The following is a 24,445-nucleotide window of genomic DNA, read 5'->3' on the forward strand; positions in this document are numbered from 1 at the left end:
GCAAAGACATACAATTTGACCTCACTTTGTCCCAGATTTCTTCATATAAGTAAGCACCTGTCACTTCCTGTGACGTAGAAAGGTCATTTTCTGTGTTTAAGAATGTGCTGACAGATAAACGGATTAGCTTAAATGAAGACAAACTGGAGAAACTAGATTTTGTATAATGTTTCATAAGATACTTAATTTTGATAGTGCATATTTTCCAGATTATCGTGCATGTTTTGACATATGATAGTGCATGAATGTATGCATATTTTAAGATTTGATAGTGCATGGAAATCCAAGGTCGAAATTACTGTCCACCAAGTCCGAGAGGTCACCACTTGACTCACCAGTTATTAGCTATACGGCTGTTTATTTTCACTGCTGGTGTATTTTTTCAATACGCTAAATTTTATAATTTCGTATTTTTGACACCCCCGCAGATGTTTTTAGAACAAGCAAAATGCATTTCATGGTTCTTGTATTATGTATGTGTGCCCTCCATGCTCATTTTTACTCCATCTGTAAAGGTGTGGTAATAGGAATAATCAAATTTTTGAACTTTAAATTTCACAATGATCTGAAAGTAATCCTGAATCTAGATGACTACGTTTTGCACTCTCTGATTAAGTTTTGCTTTCATATCTTTAAAAAAAAAGGAGTTATATTATTTTTTCTGGAAACCTACGTTTTCCATTAAAACAGCCTGGCACTTTTAGGCGTCACCTTTACATTTACGCCTGGCACTAAAAGGGTTAAAATCTATCCTCAAACTTTTATAATCTTATTCCTCTGTGGGGTAGTCGCTAGTGCATTGGCAATGGGAACTGACTTTTCTGAGTTTGAATCCGACCTTGATTTTTTAAAATTTGCTTTCTGCATGAAGTAATGAGGTCAAGGTGTTATTTTTACTCTGCACCTGCATTTATTAAATTTGCTCGTTGTTGCAAAATGCTTCAGTTCCAATGCTGCCATGAGTCAAGTTCAAGCAATTCATTGTCAGACAAACAGTGAAAATGTGACAAACATTGTAAATTATGTAAACAGTAATATAAATATTTATTACTATTGCAAACAGAAAAAGCAACAACAAATAATAAAATATTTGATGTAATCTAAAAAATTGAATATTGTACCAAAAACATGGAGTCAAAACAAAAAACAAAGAAAAAATAGATCAAGGTCGGATTCAAACTCTGAAACTTCAGTTCCTAATGCCAACGCGCTAGCGACTACGCCACAGAGACAAGTCAGAAATATCTGCGGGAATAAGACTACAAAAGTTTTAGGATAGATTTTAAACGTTAAATTTTCAACAAAATAAGGTCCATTGGCAAAAACGCTAGAACAGGGCTAAAATATATTTTAATGAAGGGCAAATCCTTAAAATTTTAACAGTTTTCTAGAAAACCGCATGGTGGCAATAACTAGATTGCAAAGACAGACTGCAGTTTTGCTCAGGTACCTTGCAGCATTTGCTGTACAAGCCAATAAATACTATAAATAAATTCATCTATGACAAGGATTCACTCATACAAAATAACTTCTTGTCATTATGGACTCTTATTTAGCAGACTCTTACTGTACTTTACAATCAGTTGTGAAATTAGGAACATCAATTTTCTGTCCAATAGCCCTAAAATGTATATTTATACTTTGGAACCTTGGCTAGTAATACAAGAAGGGATTCTACTGTTTGTGACAAGTCATTCATCAAACCCACAACAAGGCCGCCTTACTCTCTCTGCATCAGATTCAAGCTTTATCTCAGCTTGGGAGAGATCTCTTCAACCCATCAAACTACAAAGTGTGTTGAAACACATTTACATGCAGTTTATATTATTTTGGTCAACATCACATCCAGGGACAACATGGAACAACCTACGATATCCAGTGGAATGAACATTGAAGGAAGAACAGACTCAATGCTAGACAGTGAACTGCACTCAGCTGGCAGTTGGTGGCAACGACGAACTTGTTGGTCACTCAAGACTCGCTGTTCAGACTGATACTCGTCATGTCCTGACACATCTTAGAGTCGCTCATGTCATCGGCCAGGGCGTCCAGGATGTCCAGCAGTAGTTCACGGCTGAGAGCACGCATCCTGGGCAGACGTGCCACCTGGAACACAAACAAGAGTTGCCAAAACAATTACATACATACATCCTGAACAAGAAAATTGAAAAGTATGGTATGAAAATCAGTGAAGACAAAAGCAAGACCATAGTGAAATGAAGAGGAGAGCCGGCTATTTGCTTTACGTCGCACTGACACAGATAGGACTTATGGTGATGATGGGACAAGAAAGGCCTAGGAGTGGGAAGGAAGCGGCCGTGGCCTTAATTAAGGTACAGCCTGGAGTGAAAATGGGAAACCATGGAAAACCATATTCAGAGGTTCGAACCCACTGTCTCCCGGATGCAAGCTCACAGCTGTGCGACCCTAACCGCATGGCCAACTCGCCCGGTATGGAGAGGAGAAAGACAACGGAAAAGCATTGTGAAAATTGGTGGTCAAAAACCTTGAAAATGTTGACAGTTTCAAATACCTAGGAAGTAATTAATGCAGAATACAAGGTTGGACATGGAGATTAGCAAGAGGGTGTAACAGGGCAATGCATTCTACCAGAGTGTAAGAATCCTTGACTGGAATAAGGAAGTGTAAAGAGGTAATTTACAAACTGTATTATCCACCCATATTGACTTACGCGGTTGAGACCTGGACAAGGACAAGTAGGGAGGAGAGTAGAATTCAAGCCAATAAAATGAAATACCTAAGAAGTGTGATAGGAAAGACACATTGAGAAAGAAAATGTGAGAAAGGAGATCAGAAAGGAAAACCTAACTAAGAGAATTGATAGGAGTAAACTAAGGTGGTTTGGACATGTACGAAGGATGGAGGAGGAAAGAATACCAAAACAGATGCTGGAAATGAAGTTCAAGGGAAAGAGAGAGGGAGACCTAGAAAAAAGTGGATCAATTCAATAAAGAGAAGGGTGCAAAGAAGAAACCTGGACTGAGACAAAATGGTGGAAGGGGAGAGGAAGGTGGAGAAATGCCATAAATACACCGACCTGGCAGGAGCTGGATAAGGGGAAATGAAATGGTGTATGGCTTTTAGTGCCGGGAGTGTCCGAGGACAGGTTCGGCTTGCTAGAGGCAGGTCTTTTAATTTTACGCCCGTAGGCGACCTGCGCGTCGTGGTGGTGGTGGTGATGATGATGATGATGATGATGATGAAGATGTTGCATACACCCAGCCCCAGTGCCAGTGGAATTAACCAATTATGGTTAAATTCTTGACTCTGCCAGGAATCAAACCCGGGACCCTTGTGACAAAACCTTAGCATGCTAACCATTTAGCCAAGGAGCCGGACTGGATAAGGGGAAAGGAGGATGATGAATGAGTAATTTTTGTCTGTCTTCTCCTGCTTACCCAATATATACCTTTAATATTATGTTTTACTTCTATAATTTGAGCCATTTCACTGCACCTTCTCCTAGCATTGTGGAACATGTTTATAGCTCTAATTGCTTCTGAAGCATACGTTTGTCTTATTAAGCACGGCTGAAAAACACTTCCCTTGTGAGAAATATGTTGGTACTACGCTATAGGTGGGGTGTTGCCAAAACTAAGTTCTGCTGAACGTTCCTACAGAAGAAACCCCCAGGAAAGAGACCACAAGAAAGGCCTTGAAAGAGATGGATGGATACAGTAGAAGCGAGTATAGAAGAGAGACCATAATGAAATTCATAACTTATGTGATAATTTTTTTAACACAACGATCTCTTAATTCCCACTTGCAATGATAAACGGCATTGAGATTTTGTCAGTCTTCGTTCCAGTATTTCCTTCAGTCAAGCAGTATTTTCTGGTGTTCAAAATCTTTTCGGATAGTTATGGTTTTTATTCACTACAGAGCCCGTTTCGTGCCATTTTACCACTAAGTTTTGCACTGCAGACTTTGCTGGAGGTTTTGCTAAAATACTTCCAGTCTTCAACTCTTCTGCAAATAGTTCTGCACAGGTTTTCCATAAACTGCGCTTCGCATAACACTCGACAATGAACACGCACTGTTTTATTGTGAGCATCATTTTGTGTTTCATTCAACTGGTCACTGCCCCTCTCACTCAGTCACACATAATGACTAGAGCCCGGATTATATGTAATTACATATTCTGTTCCCATATAGCCTATATAGTTACAAGAAAAGCTAAAATGTTGGCAAATCACACTAAAAGGACCAGAGTTTAAAAGTTACATATTTCGATGCATAATAAATATTTTGATACGTGTTACACATTTTAAATATTTTGAAGGCTATTGTGCATTTGAAAGAAAACACAATTCTCTTTTCACTAATTTTACATCGATTTAAGTCTTTTAATTAAGGACTTGTTTAAAAAGCCTTTACGTCTCTAACATCTGAAAATAATTAATTAATAACTGAAAGTGAAGTATTCTGTCAAAGAATCGCATCCCTTAGCTATGTTGATGGCCTGTACATCCCTTTTAAGATGTAACAGTGCAGTGTGAAGAGTGGGTCAATGACATGTCGCTGCTACTACGGAGAAAGACACAAAGTAAAAGTATGAAACGTATTGGATGCAACTCCCTGAAAATGAGAACTTATCTTCCAGTATCATTCATTATATGAAATTCGCACCAGTGATTTCATGTGAAATGGAAGGTCTTTTTCTTTATAGACAACAACATCCTAACAGACAGAAGGCATTTGATGACCGCAGAAAATTTGAAAATAAACAAATTGGTGTATTGAAATAACGGTTTCCAGCATTTCCTGTGATGGTCAGTTCTGTTCATTAACAAGCGTCAATTCTGCCTCAGTCTTATAAACATTTTCCGGCCAAATTTTATTTTGCCCACCCTGTACTAGAGTGGTGGAGATACAGGCTACAATGAAGGTCCTTGATTCAAATCCTGACCCAGGAGAGAACTGAAGAGGAAGAAGGATCTTGGTGCGAATGGGGATCACTATCCTAGTTGTCTACTATTAGCCAAATGATTACAGGGTTATCACATCAAGTGTAAAACTCCAAATGCAAATCTTAACACTTAATCATTCCGTATGAGTCACAAAGGAGAGAAATATTTTGAATATTTATATACTAGAAAAAATCCAACACATACCTTAGAGAAATGATGGACTATCAGGTTGAGAGCATACTTCTTCATGTCTGTAGCTTGCATGCGGTCTGCGGCTTCCAGGATCTGGATCACGTTCTCGAAGGTGATGTTCATCTCGAGGTTCTGCTTGCAGAAGGCCTGAAGCCTGTTGTTGGTAAAGCCATAGAAGTACGGGGCACTGAAGAGGTACAGCGAGTCCTCTGGTGGCATGTCAACGTCAGCGTAGTATATGTAACGCAGGAGAGAATCAAAAGACTGGCGTGATGGAATTATGTCCCCAATCTGGATCTGTAACATGCATTTTCAAACATAGTAACTCATGGTGAAACTAAGGAATGTGACAAAAGTATAAGGGCATAAAGAAAAAAAAAAATTTTAAACAATTATTTGCTTTACGTCGCACCGACACGGACAGGTCTTATGGCAACGATGCGATAGCAAAGGACTAGGAGCGGGAAGGAAGCGACCGTGCCCTTAATCAAAGGTACAGCCCCAGCATTTGCCTGGACTGAAAATGGGAAACCACAGAAAACCATCTTCAGGGCTGCCGACAGTGGGATTTGAACCCACTATCTGCCGCATGTGAGCTGACAGCTACATGATCCAAACCACGCGGCCACTCGCTTGGTCATAAGGAAATATACACAGGAAGAGAAGTAAAAGTAATATGGCAAAAAGCAGTGTTGCAAAATAACATTTAATAACTTTTTTTAATGCAGCTGGTGACTAAAGGTAGAATGCTATTTTCTTTTACGTCGCACCGGCACAGATGGGTCTAACGGCGACAATGGGATAGGAAAGGGCTAGGAGTGGGAAGGAAGTGACCGTGGCCTTAATTAAGGTACAGCCCTAGCATTTGCCTGGACTGAAAATGCGAACCACAGAAAACCATCTTTAGGGCTGCCGAGTGGGGTTTGAACCCACTATCTCCCGGATGCACGCTGTGTTCTCCTAACTCCATGGTTGTTTATTCCTATCATAATATATTTGCCACCTTTCACTTAAACTATCAGTATAGGCTCTTTTCACACATCAAGATTCCGATTTCGAACCTCTTTGTTTTTCCACCCTATTACAGTAGTTCGTCCAACATCCAAACGCATGGCAACTTTATGAACACTTTCCCCTTTGTCCAGTCTCTGTACGGCATCCAGTTTCGTTTCCACTGTCAAGTTAATTTGTTTTCTTTTTTTCTCATTCGACATTTCCAATTGCACACACAACACAAGACTTGTTAGCCTGGATGTAAGTGAGAAACGTATCAATAATTACCTCGAAGTTCAGCTTACAATATGGAACAGTCTTCAGTCAAGCCTGCTAATGGTTAACAAGAATAGAAAGGAATGTGAGCGTTGATTGACAGGGGCTACCTTAATTTCACCAGCAAGTTCTGGAAGGGGGTAATGGGGTAGACTGCAATTTCCACTAAAAGAACAGAACCCGTCACCATTTTCATATGTTCCATGAATCATCCCACTGGCATACTTTTCTCCTCTTGCATTTGTCAAGTTAGCAGGACTCAAAGATAATTTTCTGCTCGACTAGCAAAAATATAATTTAGCGATGAAGAAAAAATAGTGCTCGTCATGTTCTTGAGTTAGACGGAATGTCGAGTTAGCATGATTCAATGATGATGATGGTGATGATGATGATAATAATAATAATAATAATAATAATAATAATAATATGACCTCAGTTACTGTGTACCGTAAAATGGAATAATTTCGGCCATCCAGGGTAAATTCAACCACTGACGCATGGCAAAACTGATTTTCTCCTGGCCCCTATATTATAAAAGACGAATCATTTGCAACAACTGAAATACGCATACGTTAGAATACTCTATCAACACTCGCTAGTTCAGAGAATATAGGCGGGCTTATTGTTGAGTCAGGCGATTTGTTTTGCAGCACCGACTATTGTTTTGTAGGGTAACATTGGAAAACAAACTGTTCTACAGCCCCAGCATTTGATTCTCTACGGTTTATGGTGTTAGAAAGCAAGTATGTCTGGTAACTGATCAACTCAATTTGATGCATTTTATTCAAATAGGTTTTTCATGGAATAGTTTTGTGCTAAAAGTTGTTCTTTTCCAGGGTAACTTCAGCCATGCCAAGAAGATCCAAAAAATTTTAGGCGGCCGTGGGTATTTTTTTTCTATTGGCTTTACGTCGCACCGACACAGATAGGTCTTATGGCAACGATGGGACAGGAAAGGGCTACGACTGGGAAGGAAGTGGCCATGGCCTTAATTAAGGTACAGCCCCAGCATTTGCCTGGTGTGAAAATGGGAAACCACGGAAAACCATCTTCAGGGCTGTCGACAGTGGGGTTCGAATCACCTATCTCCCGAATACTGGATACTGGCCGCACTCAAGCAACTGCAGCTATCGAGCTCGGTCGTGGGTACTGTAATTACAATCCTATTTACCTAAAGAATGCATTAGAAGAGGTAAAGAAAGGCACAATAACGGTTCTGCAAGCCTCGGAGAAATATGTTGTTCCACATCAACCCTGCAAGACAAGCTGTACTAGAAGCACACAGGAAAACTAGGACGTCCATGCATTCTTTTAGCTGAGATTTGTGTTGACGCTCATATGCATTGCTTCTTTTATACCTCGCCGAGGTATTCTAACAGAGATTTTTTATTTATCTTTTATCTCTGGTGTTTGTTTTCAGGAAGGAGTTGACTGCCTAAAACAGAATTTCCAAGAGATTTCAAGGAGGCCCTGGAAGATATAAGGGATGAAAGGTTGAAAGCTAGCCTGAAATATGGCTTCACAGTTGCAGGACTCTTTCTTCTAAATAGAGATGCTGTCCTAAAAAGACGTCCTGACTTTACCGAAAATCACAGTTCGGAAAAGTCATGGAGCGAATCATTCACAAATCTCCTGAAGACATCTCGACTAGGAGAGAATAATTCCAGATTCAAAGGAAAACGACTGAATGCGAGGCCTGGATGAAGTGTAACCACAAACCACATATTTTTATTTTTTTTTGCTAGTCGCTTTACGTCGCACTGACATAGATAGGTATTATAAATTTACTCATTCAGGACAAATATTTTAGATTCCCTATGGGAATCAACATCTACATCACAGATAGGTCTTACGGTGACGATGGGACAGGAAAGGGCTAGGACTGGGAAGGAAGCGGCCGTGGCCTTAATTAAGGTACAGCCCCAGCATTTGCCTGGTGTGAAAATGGGAAACCACGGGAATCCATTTTCAGGGCTGCTGACAGTGGGGTTCGAACCTACTATCTCCCGAATACTGGATACTGGCCGCACTTAAGCGACTGCAGCTATCGAGCTCGGTAAACCACATATCAGAGCAACTCCAAGATGAACATGAGCAGCTTGAAGAAAATTATGAACTTTGCAGCAGCAAGTTTGAAAATGTAAGTAGATGGGACTGATAATTATGAAATAGCAAATTTCGTACTTGTAAAAGTTTCCAAGGACAAAATTCAGCCATTTTATGTCGGAGAAGAAAGAAACTGGAGAGCACTTGGTAGTGAACTTTTTGAGGAAGAAAGCTGGAAAGGACGTGTTCTTCACTTTCCCAGTTAGTGATGATGAATGTGAAGTCCAGAAAGATGATGCTGTGAGGAAATTGGAAGTTCACGTTTTTTAATGTAGAGTACCAGTGTATTACGGATAATCTAAGAGTGGTTTTTTTCTTCATAAATTGGACTCGAGAGAATATGATTTTGCTATCTTGATTATCTTTCATGCCATTAAAAATAGTTATGCAACATAATACAATCTTTTATATCATTCAATTCCTGTGAGCTTAAGTTAAATAAACTTGTTTCCTGTTTGGAGAAAACGTGAGTTGTTGCAAATATCACGAAAATTTGATCACTATACGTCTGTTTTACCATGAATCGTTTTAATTTGATTGCTGATTATTGATATTCGGCATTCTGCAAGTTTTTAAAAATGTTGACGGTTGCCGAAGTAACATTAAGTCGGAGGAAACTTCGTTTCTTGAGTTATACGATGGCTGAAGTTACTAAATAACAATTACTATTATGTATAAACATAACAAAGAAGAACAAACACGGCAGAAAACTTATATAATTTTTTTTTTCCAAAAATTAGAGGAAGTATTCCATGTTTAAAATTTTAAAATACACAAAAAAGTGGCTGTTTTACCCCATTTTACAGTATAGGTATTTTGATCAGAGCCATTCAGCATGTGTGTGTTAAAATTAACACTTCATTTTGCTATAAAAGATGGCAAAGAAGCCAAAACTGTGCTGGGCGACTTATTAATGAGCTGTATTAAATTTGTCTGGTAAACACCAAATGTGTCACCAGGTATCATTTAAAATGCTGATATCGTACAACATGGAATGACAGAAAGACTTCTTTTCAGCTTTCAAAATTTGAACTCCCTCTGCAGGCCGGGTTTTAAGTCTCAATTGTGCGATTCAGAGGCTGACGCTTTACCACTGATCCACAGAAGGAGCCTTTCTAGGCTATTCTAGGTATTCTATGTCTTCTAACGTGTCAATGTATATTTTAACACATTCGCATTATTTGATGAGCTGTGGTCGCGTGCACTGTTTTGGCGCATGAATCAAATTACATGCTCAGCTCGCAATGATGCAGTGTCGACCTTATCTTCGTATATTAGATTCCCTTTTCAATATAAGTTCTCAAGATACACACTGTAAGGAACTATAGACATGTACTTTTGATAAACAGTGCTGTTCTGTATTTCTGTGCGACACTGAGATTTGAACAACAGTTTATTTTCATTGGTATTCAGTATTAACTACCCAGTAGAATCGGCATCATGATAATGACGAGAGTTTGAATGCGCTCGTAGACAATGTTTTAGATGGCAATTAGGGGCAATAATTACCTTTTGGTAAATGAATCCGAGTTCGAGGTTTGTGACAGCAACAGTAAAAATTATTCGAGTGTGAGGAGTACTGAAGAAAGAGAGTGTAAAAATGCCACACTAGGTCCTTCCAACGCTCGCGGCTGGTGACACAATAGAGCCGTAGCGATAGGAAATTGGAGAACATAGACATTAATCCTTTTATATATATATCTCCATTGAATGGATACAACTCTATTTCAGAAATACTTATGAAAAATTTAGTGTTCACCCACCGCCAGAACTTGCGATGTTTTTAGATACCACAGATCCGCTCTTTTTGAAATTATTTCTAACAAAATATTTGTACCGCAGCCAGCAGTGACTTAAAGAGTGAAGAATGGGCAAGTCATACCTTTCAACGGCATGAATGCAAAATATGAATTAATTATCTTCATCATTTAGTATTGTGGTGACAGCTACACACAAACTACTGGCAGACAAATTAAGTGTGATTCCACAGTCAAAAATGTGGCCATTTCCTAAGACTTGGATGGGTTAATGTAGTACCTTTATCTGTGTTCTGTAGAGCAAAAATTGTAGGTAAAAGGCAGACCAACACAATAATGAATATGGATTTATTTGTAGATACGTCACTCTAGAAATGTTCCACACAGTCTGCATACAGAACTAAAGCTACTACGGTGTCTTATGGCTGCTATTACTGTAACTGTGTAATATCTTTTTTCCAGATATATGAACTTTTCCAAATCCAAGAAAGAACATGAGTTTACCTGAACAACATTATCATCAGGCATGAAGGACCGGAACATGGCCTCAAAGTAACTGCAACGAGCTGCAAGCACCGCCTTATGGACTGGAATGGGGGTGCCGTCCAACATGAGAGTGATGTCACAGAATTCCTTGCCTGCCACTTTCAGAAATGTCTCCATGTCTTGTTCCAGAGTGGTGCCAGCTGAAATAACACAAACATACATTATTTCACATTCAGGGAAAATCTCCTAGCATAATAGTTTGAATTTACATTCTGCTTGATGTTGCAGCAACACAGATAGGAAAGGGCCAGGAGTGCGAATGAAGTGGAAGTGTTCATGGCCTTAATTAAGGTATAGCCCCAGCATTTGCCTGCTGTGAAAAATGGGAAACCATGGAAAACCATCTTCAGGGCTGCCACCGGTGGGATTCGAACCCACTATCTTCTGGATGCAAGCTCTCAGCTATGCAACCCTAACTGTACAGCCAGCTCACTCGGTGGACTGTATTTTCTTCTGGGTAACGTACACATTGGTATGAAAACATGGTAACCTCCACTTGCCTAGAAAAGTCAGTAATTTTCATCTGGTATACAGAACTAAAGCATTAAGGTGTCTTATGACTGCTATTACTGTAACTGTGTAATATCTTTTTTCTGGAAAATATGAACTTTTCCAAGTGCAAACAGACCACAGCTCCAATTAGCTTGGATTAGCGGGTTGTACTGTACATTGATAAAGTGTATAAATTCCTCAAATAGTTGGTAATTATGATACAGAACATGTGCTTACCTGTATTATCAAACTGAGGCTCCAGTAGTGCGCGGATATGGGGCGACTGCCGACGTCGGATAATTTCCACCATCAGTGGCTGATCGAGGGTCTCGAACTCCTTACTCATCACTATTTGGGTGTAGTTGGTCTCCTTGACGATAAACTTAAGACAGAACTCCTTGATGAAATACAACTTCAGCTGAGAAGCGTTATGGAGGGCTTCCAACACATTTCGACAGTTGATGGTGGCTTCCAGGTACTGCACACACAGCTGTTCCAAGCGACGCATGTGGAACTAACACAATAATACAACAGCAGTTAGGAAGACAATGCTCAGGTGAGAAAGCTAACAAGAACATCATACGCAGGATGAGTCAGATAAAATGTTCACCTAAAATAACTCTTTCCCCTTAATGATATCAAAAATTGTTTTCACTTTCAATAATGTCCAGGATATGGTTACAAATAAAAAACTATGTGTTTTATTGATCTAATTAAATTCTATGATGATACAATTAGCCCTATATTAGTAGACATACATAAAGGTGATGTATCAAAGGAGATTCAGATAAATGATCACATAAATACACGTCAAAGTTATCTATACAGTAATTACAAAAATTACCTGTCACTTGTCGCAATATAAAAGGAACTTAGTTTCACACAACAGTGCACAAAACTTAAGAGAATATGCCAAATTAGCCACTGAAAACAAACAACACGAAAGGAACCATCAATTTGTTTTTTGTTGCCTCAACAATAGAAAAGCATAAATACACTTAAACTGAGTGACAGGATGGAGAAGAATAAATTGAGATGGTTTGGACATGTTGTAAGGATGGAGGAGGGAAGAATACAAAACAAGTGTTGGAGGCTAAGCCAGAGGGCCCAGAGCAAGACGGATAGACTCTGTCAGGAACAGTATAAGAAAAAGAAGACTAGAATGGAATAAAACTACTGAAGAGGAATAGTAGAGAAGTACCATCAACACCCAGTCGTGGCAGGAGCTGGACAAGGGGAAATGAAAATTATGATAAAATACACTTAACCACGTAAACCACTCAATAATTCACAAGATGCAGGGTATCAGATACTTGGTTGTCATCAGCTGGAACAAGCAGGGCATTGCCTCTTTTGATGTTCAACGCATATGGGCTTGGTGCAGGAGCAGTACGTAGTCATCACAGTACTTCTTCTGTTCCTACCCTAGTAAGCTGAAGTCAAAGTTGGCCCATCTTCTTGTCCAAATGAATTCTTTACAAACACCTTCATCTTCATTTTCATCAAAGGGATGAACAACCTTTGTGTTTGCTATGGAGCTGCTGGTTGCTTATGGAGTTCTATCAAGTGCCTCCTCCCCTTTAAGATAAAGTCTGAAGAAGGTGTGATAATGTGCAATTAATGATTATTAAATAGGAACTAACAAGCATCCAATTGAGATATATAATATTTAAAGAGACGAACTGAAGATCTGTCAATATGGCCCCTCAATGAGTGTTGATACCTGCCCTCGTGGGAAGCAGAAACAAGCTTGTAGCAGGCCAAGAACAGATGAATGTAGAAGAACTGCAATTGAAGAGGAAAGAGCCCGTACTGTTCAAAGAGGGCCGTGTATGAAAATGTGGAGATTGTCCCTGTCTCTTCCTCCTGTTGCTCCCTCTTCCTGCAATGGCCTGTCATTATCTCCCACTACTACATATAAAATGTAGGTCAAGAGAAGATCCATTACTAGTAGAGATATGTCAAAAAGACGTGCAGAAATTTACATGCATTGTTAGCGTACATCATATTTATGTGCTGAATTTCGATGGGCAAAGAGCAGAGATGTACTGATGGGAGCACTGGTGCAGTCTGAGGTCACAACTGATTAGCGAACGCACTTCCAGCCGTACAAGCAATAATGATGAGAGGGAGGTAGTGGGAATATAATACCAATATAGTAGGTCCGTTATTATAAATTTACTCATTCGGAACAAATATTTCAGATTCCCTATGGGAATCAACATCTATATCATCAGGTAGTGGGAATGCGCTATTCATGATGGACACGTCATTTGTACATGGTTTACCAATCTAGTGTTAGTACACACAACTATATTCCACCGAGAACGATCACACTCCACTACTTGGTGTCTATTTACAAGTCTCTCACAACATCTGGGCATTCTTAACCTGGGACAGGCTATAACCCTTCTTGATAGGCTTCACCTTTCACATAACTCTGTATGTTCACGATGCTGGATCGGAGCTCAGTGTCGTGCTTTGGCCTCCCGCCGATCTTCCTTGGTGGTGTCGCAGTCTCCTTGCGGAGCCTGCAGATGCAGGCACGTGCATTCCCTTCAGCTGCCATTCAACAGTCGGCTCAGAACTGATATGTATCAGGGGTATTTATCTGTTTAATTAAAGCAAAGCAGGTACATTTCTAATCTTATTGTGTCCATGGACCATAGGCTAATGGGAACATGAAGACTTTTTTTTTTTTCCACCCCCATTGGAGCACTTTAATCAGTCATATATATTAAAGCCTAACAGTATTAAACAGAGTCAGCTTTTCAGCTTCTTCTTCCGCCCCAAAACTTCTTCATCCTGTCGGACCTGGCTGCTCTTTGGTTGTCAGTGATGGTGTTCCTATAATAATAGAGAGAAATACGATATCCCCCATCTCATCAGGAGGATTAAAGAGTTGCTCTCTATGTCTTATGTAGTATTTCTTCCATTTATTGCAGGAACCAGAGGAACATGGCTTCAACCAATGACCAGGTGATGAGGGCGTTCTCACCGGGTTGCACGGAGTGTGTTGACAACCGCACTTAAGCATGGAAGTCAAATCCATCGGGGCTTCATGCGGATGGTGGATTCTGCCCTGGTACCAATGAGGTTTGTCAGGGAGGGCACAGCCGATAAAGGCAGGAAGCGGGTGTCTGCTTCCAAGTGATGCCAGGACATGGCCAGAGCAATCCAGTACCAGAAAAGGATGAGGCAGCAACAGCAGGAGTTCGTCGGCGGAGTTCATGGTGGAGCATCTGGTTCCAGAACATATGATGATCTCTGTTGTTTAAAAGGGCCCAACAGCTAGGTCATCAGCCTCTAATGGTAAGAGGTGCAACGAAATAAAGCGATAACGATAATTTCACTGACTACAATCTAAAATAAATAATGTTGAAAAATGACCATACATCCAAAACAACCAGTGGATCCAATTCGCAATGCCTTATTTTCTGAGATATTCGTTGTCCAAAGGGATCCAAAATCTAGGTGACCGGCCTCTCATAATGGTAATCACTGGTAAAGTATATCCATGATGTTTCTCATAAAATGGTATAATCAAAGGCACTGCCCAGACCCATGGTACAAATCACAGGCAACATAGAACCATGGTGTTCCTCACATAATGGTACTAATGACAGGTAATATAAACCCATGATGCTCCTCCCCAAATGATACTAATCACAGACCTATGGTGTTCCTCACAATGGTACTAATCACAAGTAACTTCGACCCATGGTGTTCCTAACATAATGGTAATAATCTCAGGTAATCTCATGGTTCCAAATCCATCATCCCTTGGTCGCCCCTTTTAGTCGCATCTTACAACAGGCAGGGGTGGCTGTATTCTTCAGCTGCGTCCCCCACCCACGGGAGTAGGTTACAGAACATCTATGGAGGATGGCAAGAAGGAAGAAGCAGCCTTCTCCACCGCCGCCGACAATCCAAGCAGCATCCTGTGCTGACAGTGACCTTAGGATTTACACCGATAAATAGAGTGGGCTCACCAACTAGCCCGCCTGGAGGAACCTCAAATCCTCCAGACCGCATTGTCTCTTTCGGAATGTATTATTTTAACCATAATGGTTTAATTTGGTCCACACAGAATTTTTTCAGTGTTGTGATTATTAGATAAATCAGTGGTAATTTATGTGTCCGCCTTGTCAATACCAATAAAAAAAACTGTTTAATCCATATTAATTAATCTCTCATACATGTTTTGAGAACCACAATCATTCTCGTAATCAGCGAACCCGAAGTACACCAAGTATCTGCAAACTTGATTCGAGTACATACTAACAAGATACTATCAAACACGTTATAAATAAAAATACAAGAATTGTCCATCTTAAATAAAATCTTTAAAATTACATTTTTTAAAAAAATTGTTGTTGTTGCTAATTGTTTTACATCGCACCGACACAGATAGGTCTTACAGCGACGATGCAACAGGAAAGGGCTAGGAGTGGGAAGGAAGCGGCCGTGGCCTTAATTAAGGTACAGCCCCAGCATTTGCCTGGTGTGAAAATGGGAAACCACGGAAAACCATTTTCAGGGCTGCCGACAGTGGGGTTCGAACCTACTATCTCCCGAATACTGGATACCGGCCGCACTTAAGCGACTGCAGCTAATCGAGCTCTTTTTTTTTTTTTTTTTTTTTTTTTTTTTTTTTTTTTAAATTGAAGGAAAAACTTTGTCACAGGAGGGATTTGAACACAGACCTCTGAGCTGACAGCATCGTGCCACTGCAAGTACGCTACAGTTGATGGCGGTTGAAAGCCAAGGTGTGTTCATGTTTGATACTGATTTCTCAGCTTAGCTCTCAAGCTGGTCTTACGTCACGTGCAGATTTTGCAGCATCGCATGGTAAAACCCATTTGAATTCACCTGCAAAGAGATCTGATTGGCCAACAGCTGGTAAACTGACAACGGTGCAAGATATCGATTTTTTTGGATATTATTTATCAGTATGACCAGCCTGTGATCCAGTTCACATTGTTTCTGACCATCCTGTATATATTTATAAATAGGGGACAGCTAGAGAGCAGTAATTTAGCCGATAAACATATACAAAATAACTCAAAAAAAAAGTAGATAAATTTTTGACTTCAGCCTTTTTTAGTGGAGGACAGAATATGAACCAGCTGACAATTGTTTATAAGTAGATGAGGTAAGCAGTGCAAAAGTTAAGAGAGACATACGAACAGGAAAAATGAGAGATTATGTCAATATGGGTGCTTCCCTGCACCTGAGCACCATCTTATGTCCAACTTCACAATGTCTAAAGGCAAAAGTGTGGGAGGACTGGAGTAAATGTTTCACACTGACCTTCACTGAATGTGGTTTGATATAGCTGGGTGTAAATGAGATATGAAGATCTCTCCTATGAGAGTGGGAGATCATTTTCTCAGAAACTTGAGTCACATTCTAGTATCCACCAAACCTTAAAAATATCCTCGCTCACTACGAACCACGTGAACCCTCACCCCACTTCTGACCTTTTTTCCTTGCGAACACAGCTGCTGCAAGACTTGCTGTCTAGGATCACTTTCACGCATGGAAGGTACGTTGCAGAAAGCTCGGGGACAGAACTAACACCTAGCCATAAGACATAACCATAGCAATTAAACTTCCACAATTCGTCCAGGAACTGAACCTGAAACCTTGCGATCCAAAGACCAGAACAATGACCATGAAATCAAACAAGCCCAAGACAGAGCCATTGGCAATGTCATTTTCATTTATTTTTGTAAATATATATACATATTTTACAATTTGCTTTATGTTGCAACAATACAGATAGGTCTTACGGCAATAATAGGGTAGGAAAGGGCTAGGAGTGGGAAAGAAGCGGCTGTGGCCTTAATTAACGTACAGCCCTATCAGTTGCCTGGTGTGAAAGTGGGAAACCACAGAAAACCATCTTCTTGACCGGGCGAGTTGGCCATGCGGTTTGGGGCGCACGGCTGTGAGCTTGCAACCGGGAGACAGCGGGCTCAAATCCCACTGTCAGTAGCCCTGAAGATGGTATTCCGTGGCAAATGCCGGGGCTGTACCAATCGTCACCATAAGACCTATCTGGGTCAGTGCGACGTAAAAGCCACTAGCAAAAAAAAAAAAGAAACCAACATCTTCAGGGCTGCTGAGAGTAGGTTTCGAACCAGGTATCTCCCAAATGCAAGCTCACAGCTGCACAGTCCTAACCAGTCAACTCACTCGGTTTCCTTCTTTCAGCTTCTTATCCACGCTTATTGAGGTTAAAACATAACTACAAGAACATGTAATGTAAAACTTTCACTACACTTCAGTAATAAATATCTCCGCCCCCTCATCTCATACTAGAAAATAACATGACGGTCCGGACAAATGGAGAATTCAGTTGACGAAAAGCACTGTGACTGGGAGAAAAAAATGCTTTAAAAAGGAAGCAGGCAATTGCTATCCAATGAGAACAATGTAGCAAACATCCAACCAACATATTGTTAGTAAATAATCCATCATATGGCAAAGAATGTCAGTAGACCACAATAATAAAGATGTTGATTCCCATAGGAAACCTGAAATATTCGTTCCGAATGAGTAAACTTATCCAATATAGTTGGTCCATTATTGGACATTTAAATTTTCCAGCTTCCTGGTTGCTAGCATCTTGCCCCAGTGTGCCAATGCACTATGAGAGATGATGGCCAGGTATCAATTTTTGAAAAAGAGATGACGAGCCCAACTTGGCACACTGGAAGAGACGCTGGCAACCAGGAATGAGTTAGCTGGAAAATTTATAATGTCCAATAATGGACCAAATATATTGGTATTAGTAGAACACAATGTCGACAATCCTTATACAAGTTTTAAAGGTTAAATTCCATGCACTAACCTGTACAGCCAGCCTGTAGACATCCATCATAAGAAGAACAATGCGATTGCATATTGGGTCCTCAACTGCAACAGACAAAACATTACAATGAGCACAGATTATTATTATTATTATTATTATTATTATTATTATTATTATTATTATCATTATCATCATTATCATTATTATTATTATTATTATTATTATTATTATTATGTCAATACATGAACACACTAGCTACGTGCCATTTTTTAATTCTCGGATTCACAATTATATCATTCGTGTGGTAGATGTAAAGAAGTCATAGCTCATTATCAAGGATCCGATATCCCAGTCGAGTCTGCTGATATTTCAGATAGTTTTCAAGTTCTGGACAGATTATAAAATAGCAACCCATCTGGTAGTCATGACTGTGTAGGTGTCAAGTCTGTATGGTCTGACACCGTGGTTAGCTGGTTTGAGTCCCGTTGGTGGAAAAAGTTTTCATCATCAGAATGTTGGCCAATAGGGTAGGAGAGGTGGTGGTATACAATTTCTAATTGCTAGACCTGTCAGATGGAGAAGTTAAGCTTTGAGCAGACCCTTTAGTGCTATTCGAAAGGAGTAAGCTATGTGCCAATACCAGGCTTCTCTCTCTCCCTTCAGTATTATAATCATCCTGGTGCACATGTCGCCCATAGTAGTCACATAGAACGACCTGCACCCGGTGAGCCGAACATGGCCTTGGACACAAGCCAGCACTATAAACCGTACAATTAAAAAAATACAGAATAGCAGACACTTACTAGACAGAAAAATGCCCATTCTTCTTAAATGCACATCAAGAGAGTTGTGTCCTGTCCTGATGCTTGTGTCCTGGGTCTTCCCTTGTTTTCTTCCTACTTTTCATGGGGATTCTTCTAATTTTATTTGAGACAGACTATTCAGTAACTGCTTTCTAGTATATCAATGTTGCCTTCTGTACCAAGAGGTTTTTACGTGAACGTATCCGCAGTGGTGTATCCTTTATATGTACTGTACGTTGGAGCCTTTCTTAGCCAATGAATCTTCTATTTCATTTCCCTCCAGTCCAACACGGGAGAGAACCCACAGGAATGCAGTTTCTCCAAGTGCCTTCAGGTGTTCAAGAGCCAGACTTACAGTTAATTCTTTCGCATTTACTCCAAAAAAAATTTTCAACCTCAAGCACCTTTTTCTGCCCTCCTGCTGAAAAGTTCCATGGGTTAGCAGGTTGTTGCTGTTGTAGTTGTTATTGCTATTATTATTATTATTATTATTATTATTATTATTATTATTATTATTATTATTATTATTAACCCTTTCCTGCCCACATTTCCACTCCGCTTATCCCTAGGTTTCAACCTATTTTATTTAGGAAAAACTGAAACAAAGCATATGGTTTCAGAAAAAGTTAAATATAATAAAAACTATTGATCATAATAAATTCAAATTTTCAATAATATTAAAAAATATACCATCACATCCATTTCTCTATTCATAGAGTCATAAGGTTGTTGGTTCAAACCTCCACCCGCCTACTCCTGATACTCGACAGAGGTATGCTGCATTTGTCACAGTCTCATGATGTCTGAATCCTTCTAAACCTAATCATTGGATTTTGGAAGTGAAACGACGCCCATGTATATAAGATTTTATTTCATCTGGGCAAGTGTCTTCCCATTCTGTATCTAATTTAAGGGAATGTACCTGTTTGAAAGCTGCAGTGATACATATGCAATAGGCTATGTCACAGAATAGTTTGTCTCCTCCTAACATACGTAAAAAACAATCTGTTTCTCGTAATACTCTTTCCGAATTATGGATAGGTTCAACATCATCCATATACCGTATAATCTCGAATACTACCCACCACCGAATAAGACCTGCACCCTTATTTTAAAGAACAAAATTTAAAAAAAAGTGAAGTCAAAATCATTTACACTACAATCTTTACTAACACACATCAAATGATTAGAAAATACAAATAAAAGTAAACAAACATTTCCAGAACGATATCCGAGTTCCTTTGCGATCTCTAATGCCTTTAGCTGACACATTTCGGCTGACACACCATATCCCAATTCCTGCCTTTCTGTCACATATTTATAAAGTTTCTTTTTCAATTTATGGAAATTGTACACTCAGTCCACAAAAAGCTCTATGATCACAACTACATGTTAATAACACATTTTTCTTATTTCTCCAACTGTGAATACACGACTCGTCAATATCGTATTTCCTACCGGCAGCAAATTTCCAATAATTTCGGTTTCCTGAACTACTTTCAGTTTCTCACTCGCAGTAAAAGATCGCAAACGCTTTGTGGAATTCATGTTGATACTCCAAGAACGTGCGTGAGACTGACACCAAATGCGGAAGTAGCACATACTGAGAGCGGAGAGAGCATTGTTGCCAAGCCGCACCGGCGGTGATGCCCGATTTACGCACATTCGGAAAGATAAAATTCCCAAAATTTTAAATAAGACCCACACCCAATTTTGGAAGCGGTATTTTTGAAAAAACAGTGCGGGTGGTATTCAAGATTATACAGTAATCATTCGGAGTAATGAAATGAAATGTTTGTGTTACCCGAATAGCCGCGGCATCGCCATCTAGTCCGATTTCACAATATCCGTTTTCACTTATATCACTGTTATCACTAAAATTATCGTCGTTGATTTGCTATTTGCTCACTCAAAATTCACCTCCACCCCTACTCAACGATTCTGTGTCACTTTCTTCACCTATATTCAGCTCAGTTTCAATATCCGCAGTATTCAATCCCGCCGTATATACGAACGAAACAGCTGACCTGCGCTCGCAAAAGTTCAAGACCGTTGTATAGGCAATGTCAAGACAGATTATCGCTCTTCTTTTATTTCCTAAGCCTTTTAGATTTGACTGCGTGTTCATAAATGCCTTATAAACACTTCACTGCCGAAGAAAGCACAAAACTACCGCGAAGATCGCGGACGTGTGCAGATAACGCAGCCAGGCGCTTTCGGGCACTAAAGACTGGAAAGCAAAGTGTACAGTTGGGCACTTTCGGGCGCTAAGGGCAGGAAAGGGTTAAGTTCTGTGAAGTTTAGCCTGTTACACAACAGTGCAGACTTTCAGGAAATACTAGCAGTTTCCTGCTGCCTCCACCCGCAATGTACAGTAAATGGTGTTGTTCGTTACTATCCTCACAGATGTGTTTGCAAAGTTTCAAGTTAATGAAATAAAGCACATAATCTGCTGTGGTAATAGAATGTAATATTATGTCAAGAAAACACTTGAAAATACATCACACAAAGAAATTGAATTAAACGTTCCTTGGAACAACACTACACGCCAACTGTTAAAAATTCCTTCGACAAATGTACTCGTAACTTTTCTCAGAATCTACCAATTTAAGTAGTTATTACTTCAAAAGAAAACGCTTGATCCACCAAGTGTTTTTAGACCAAAACGAACTGCGTACCTCAATTAGAATGAAAGATATGATTGCTTCAATGAGAAAAAATGTTGAAGAAATGAGATGTCAAATTGAATGTGCACTCGTAACTTTCCTTGGAGTCAACCAATTTGAATAGTTAAGAGCTGAAATGAAAGAGCTTGATCCACTGAGTGTTCTTAGGCCAAAACGAACTCCGTACCTCAATTAGAACCAAAGATATGATTGCTTGCAAGAGACAAAAAATTGAAAATATCAAATAATTTGAGGAAGGCGGAAGTTAAGTGATTTGTAGTACCTGATGACAAATCTGTACATGAATACCTTTCAGTTAAAAAAGAATTAAGGAAATTGACCGGATAGAATGGCCGGACTGACTGACTTTAGTTTTCATAATTTTTTAAAAATATATAGCTGGAGAAAAATAAAATGCCTCCCAAAAATTATTCATCCCATCAAATCATTTAAATGTCTCCCTAGGCATTGAAATTGTGCATACCAATACAGTACTTATACATTTAGTTTCACACAATATAGTCTCCTTTTGGCTGCAGTCCAGCATTGTGTCCCCAGATCCCATTTCTTGCCCCTATCCCAACAGTTTTGTCACTAGTCAGATCTAACCAATCCAGACCAATGATTTTGCCACTAACCTACTAGCGGCATTGACCACCGCCTTCAACTCTGCGAAAACACATAAAAACTATGTGATTATTGTTCACACTTAATTTTACATTATGCCCACACCTTTCGCAAACTCTGGTACTTGAAATCAACTCGTACAATTAATAAAACTGTAATAAAATAATTAACAGCAAAACTGCCGACGTTATCACACAAAGAAAGGAACCCATCAGAGATAATGAAATAACAATAGACACTGAGGACCTAACAAGGTGCTGCTCCGTGCTTACAAGTCGCGAATACTGGTGTTAACCAATTGCCATCTAACATCGTCTCACATGTGGTCAGCAGCCCAGACCGAAGAGTCTCAAACGCTTGCTGAACTTTATCATGTGATGGTGTCAATAGTTTGCCATGACACAAATATATGGCAGTATTATGCTGTTCAACGGCCCCACGGTGTAGGGGTAGAGTGCCTGACTCTTACCTGAAGGCCCCGGGTTTGATTCCCGGCCAGGTCAGGGTCTTTTACCTGCATCTGGGGGCTGGTTCGAGGTCCTCTCAGCCTACGTGATAACAATTGAGGAGCTATCTGACAGTGGGATGGTGGCCCTGGTCTTTAAAGCCAAGAATAATGGTCGAGAGGATCCGTTGTGCTGACAACACGACACCTCGGAAATCTGCAGGCCTTCGGGCTGAGCAGTGGTTGCTTGGTAAGCCATGGCCCTTCTGGGCAGTTGCGCCATGGGGTCTGGTTTTTTAATTATGCTGTCCCATAGTATTCCTGTGGAAAGAGGCAATATCGGTACTGTTGTTTATGTTACTTAAATCTTTGAAGAATAGGCGGAGTGTTTTCCGCTACTGGAGTTCCTTGTCAAAATGGCTGCAAACATGATGAAATAAAGGCTTACTTTGCACTATGAATTATTACGGCTCAAGTAAAAGAAGCCCTCTGTGAAAATGAACTGATCAAAGAGGAGTATTATTGAAACTCCACTAATCAGTAAAACAATGCCGTTTATGGACTTCTTACTTATTCTAAGATTTCTGCATTTTCATGATAATGAAATTGCAGACATGAGTGATAAGTTATGAAAAGTAAGAAGTGTTGTAGAATACCCAAATAACAGATTTCAGTCCATTATTCTATGTTGCTTATGACACTGTAGATTGCAAATAGTAACTTCCATTTTAAATTGGTATTTCGTGTTATAGCTAACAATATTAGAATTCAATGGATTAATGACGATCAGCAGATACGGAAGTTTTGTTGATGTGAAAAATGCTAGTTACAATAGTATTGCTCTGAACTGTCTAAATGCATTAAGAGAGACTTTTACATGCCAACAACATACGACAGAGTTTTTTTTTTCTGCCTATCAAAAATCTGACTATCTGCTATCTCTGAACCTGCGACTATGGCATGTGGATGCCACCTCCCTACCTCAGCACTAAGCGGACTTAGTGTTTTCCCCTGTGTTCATGTGTCTTTATCCCCAGGGATTAACTTGGTACTTATTTTTGGTGTAGCCTGAGTGCCTCTTGTGAGGTGGGATTCTAGTTTCTAAATTTTTCAACTTCCTGATGGGAAATCAACCAGAGATCTTTCTGAGCGAACAAGCACACCGTATCTTCTCAGCCAGGAAGCCCTTATCTCATTGGAAGTAGTTGTCATAATACAACAGTTCACAAAAAGGAAACTTCCCAAATATGTCAAATCAAGTCAGAGAGAATTGTGAGGGTGGGGAGGAATAAGAAAGGAACACACGTAATAGGGCGAACACAACAGAATGTCAGAGTGAGAAGAGGGAGCAACAGAAAGAGGAAACAATCATGGAAACACAAAAAGACAATCTCCACATCTTAGACACTGAGAATCCTCAGTCTGTTTCCAGTCATTCGACTGGGTCAGGAATGGAATAAATGAAGCCAGTGGCTAGGATAGGAGTTGTGCCGGCTGCCAAAGCCTATCGCACTCCTCTGGGGCAATGATTAATGACCGACAGGTGAAATTAAATGATATTGGAGAATGTTGCTGGAATGAATAATAATAATAATAATAATAATAATAATAATAATAATAATAATAATAATAATAATAATAATAATAATAATGTTATTTGCTTTACGTCTCACTAACTACTTTTACGGTCTTCGGAGACGCCGAGGTGCCGGAATTTAGTCCCGCAGGAGTTCTTTTACGTGCCAGTAAATCTACCGACACGAGGCTGTCGTATTTGAGCATCTTCAAATA

The 24,445-nt window shown here is 39.7% G+C and overlaps 1 protein-coding gene across 1 annotated transcript in view; it reads right to left on the reverse strand.

Annotated features, from left to right (window-relative positions):
- Positions 1–1,568: 1,568 nt before the first annotated feature.
- Positions 1,569–24,445, reverse strand: part of Lztr1 (Leucine zipper like transcription regulator 1) — a 108,859-nt gene continuing 85,982 nt past the window's right edge. The window contains exons 9-13 of the mRNA XM_067158676.2: positions 18,153–18,217; positions 11,531–11,807; positions 10,760–10,941; positions 5,136–5,420; positions 1,569–2,106 (exon numbers count right to left, since the gene is read on the reverse strand). Coding sequence (XP_067014777.1) covers positions 1,972–2,106; positions 5,136–5,420; positions 10,760–10,941; positions 11,531–11,807; positions 18,153–18,217 — 944 coding nt within the window. The 3' untranslated portion in view covers positions 1,569–1,971. The remainder of the gene's footprint in view (positions 2,107–5,135; positions 5,421–10,759; positions 10,942–11,530; positions 11,808–18,152; positions 18,218–24,445) is intronic.

Source organism: Anabrus simplex, chromosome X (assembly GCF_040414725.1).
Source record: "Anabrus simplex isolate iqAnaSimp1 chromosome X, ASM4041472v1, whole genome shotgun sequence".
In the NCBI taxonomy this organism is placed as follows: domain Eukaryota; kingdom Metazoa; phylum Arthropoda; class Insecta; order Orthoptera; family Tettigoniidae; genus Anabrus; species Anabrus simplex.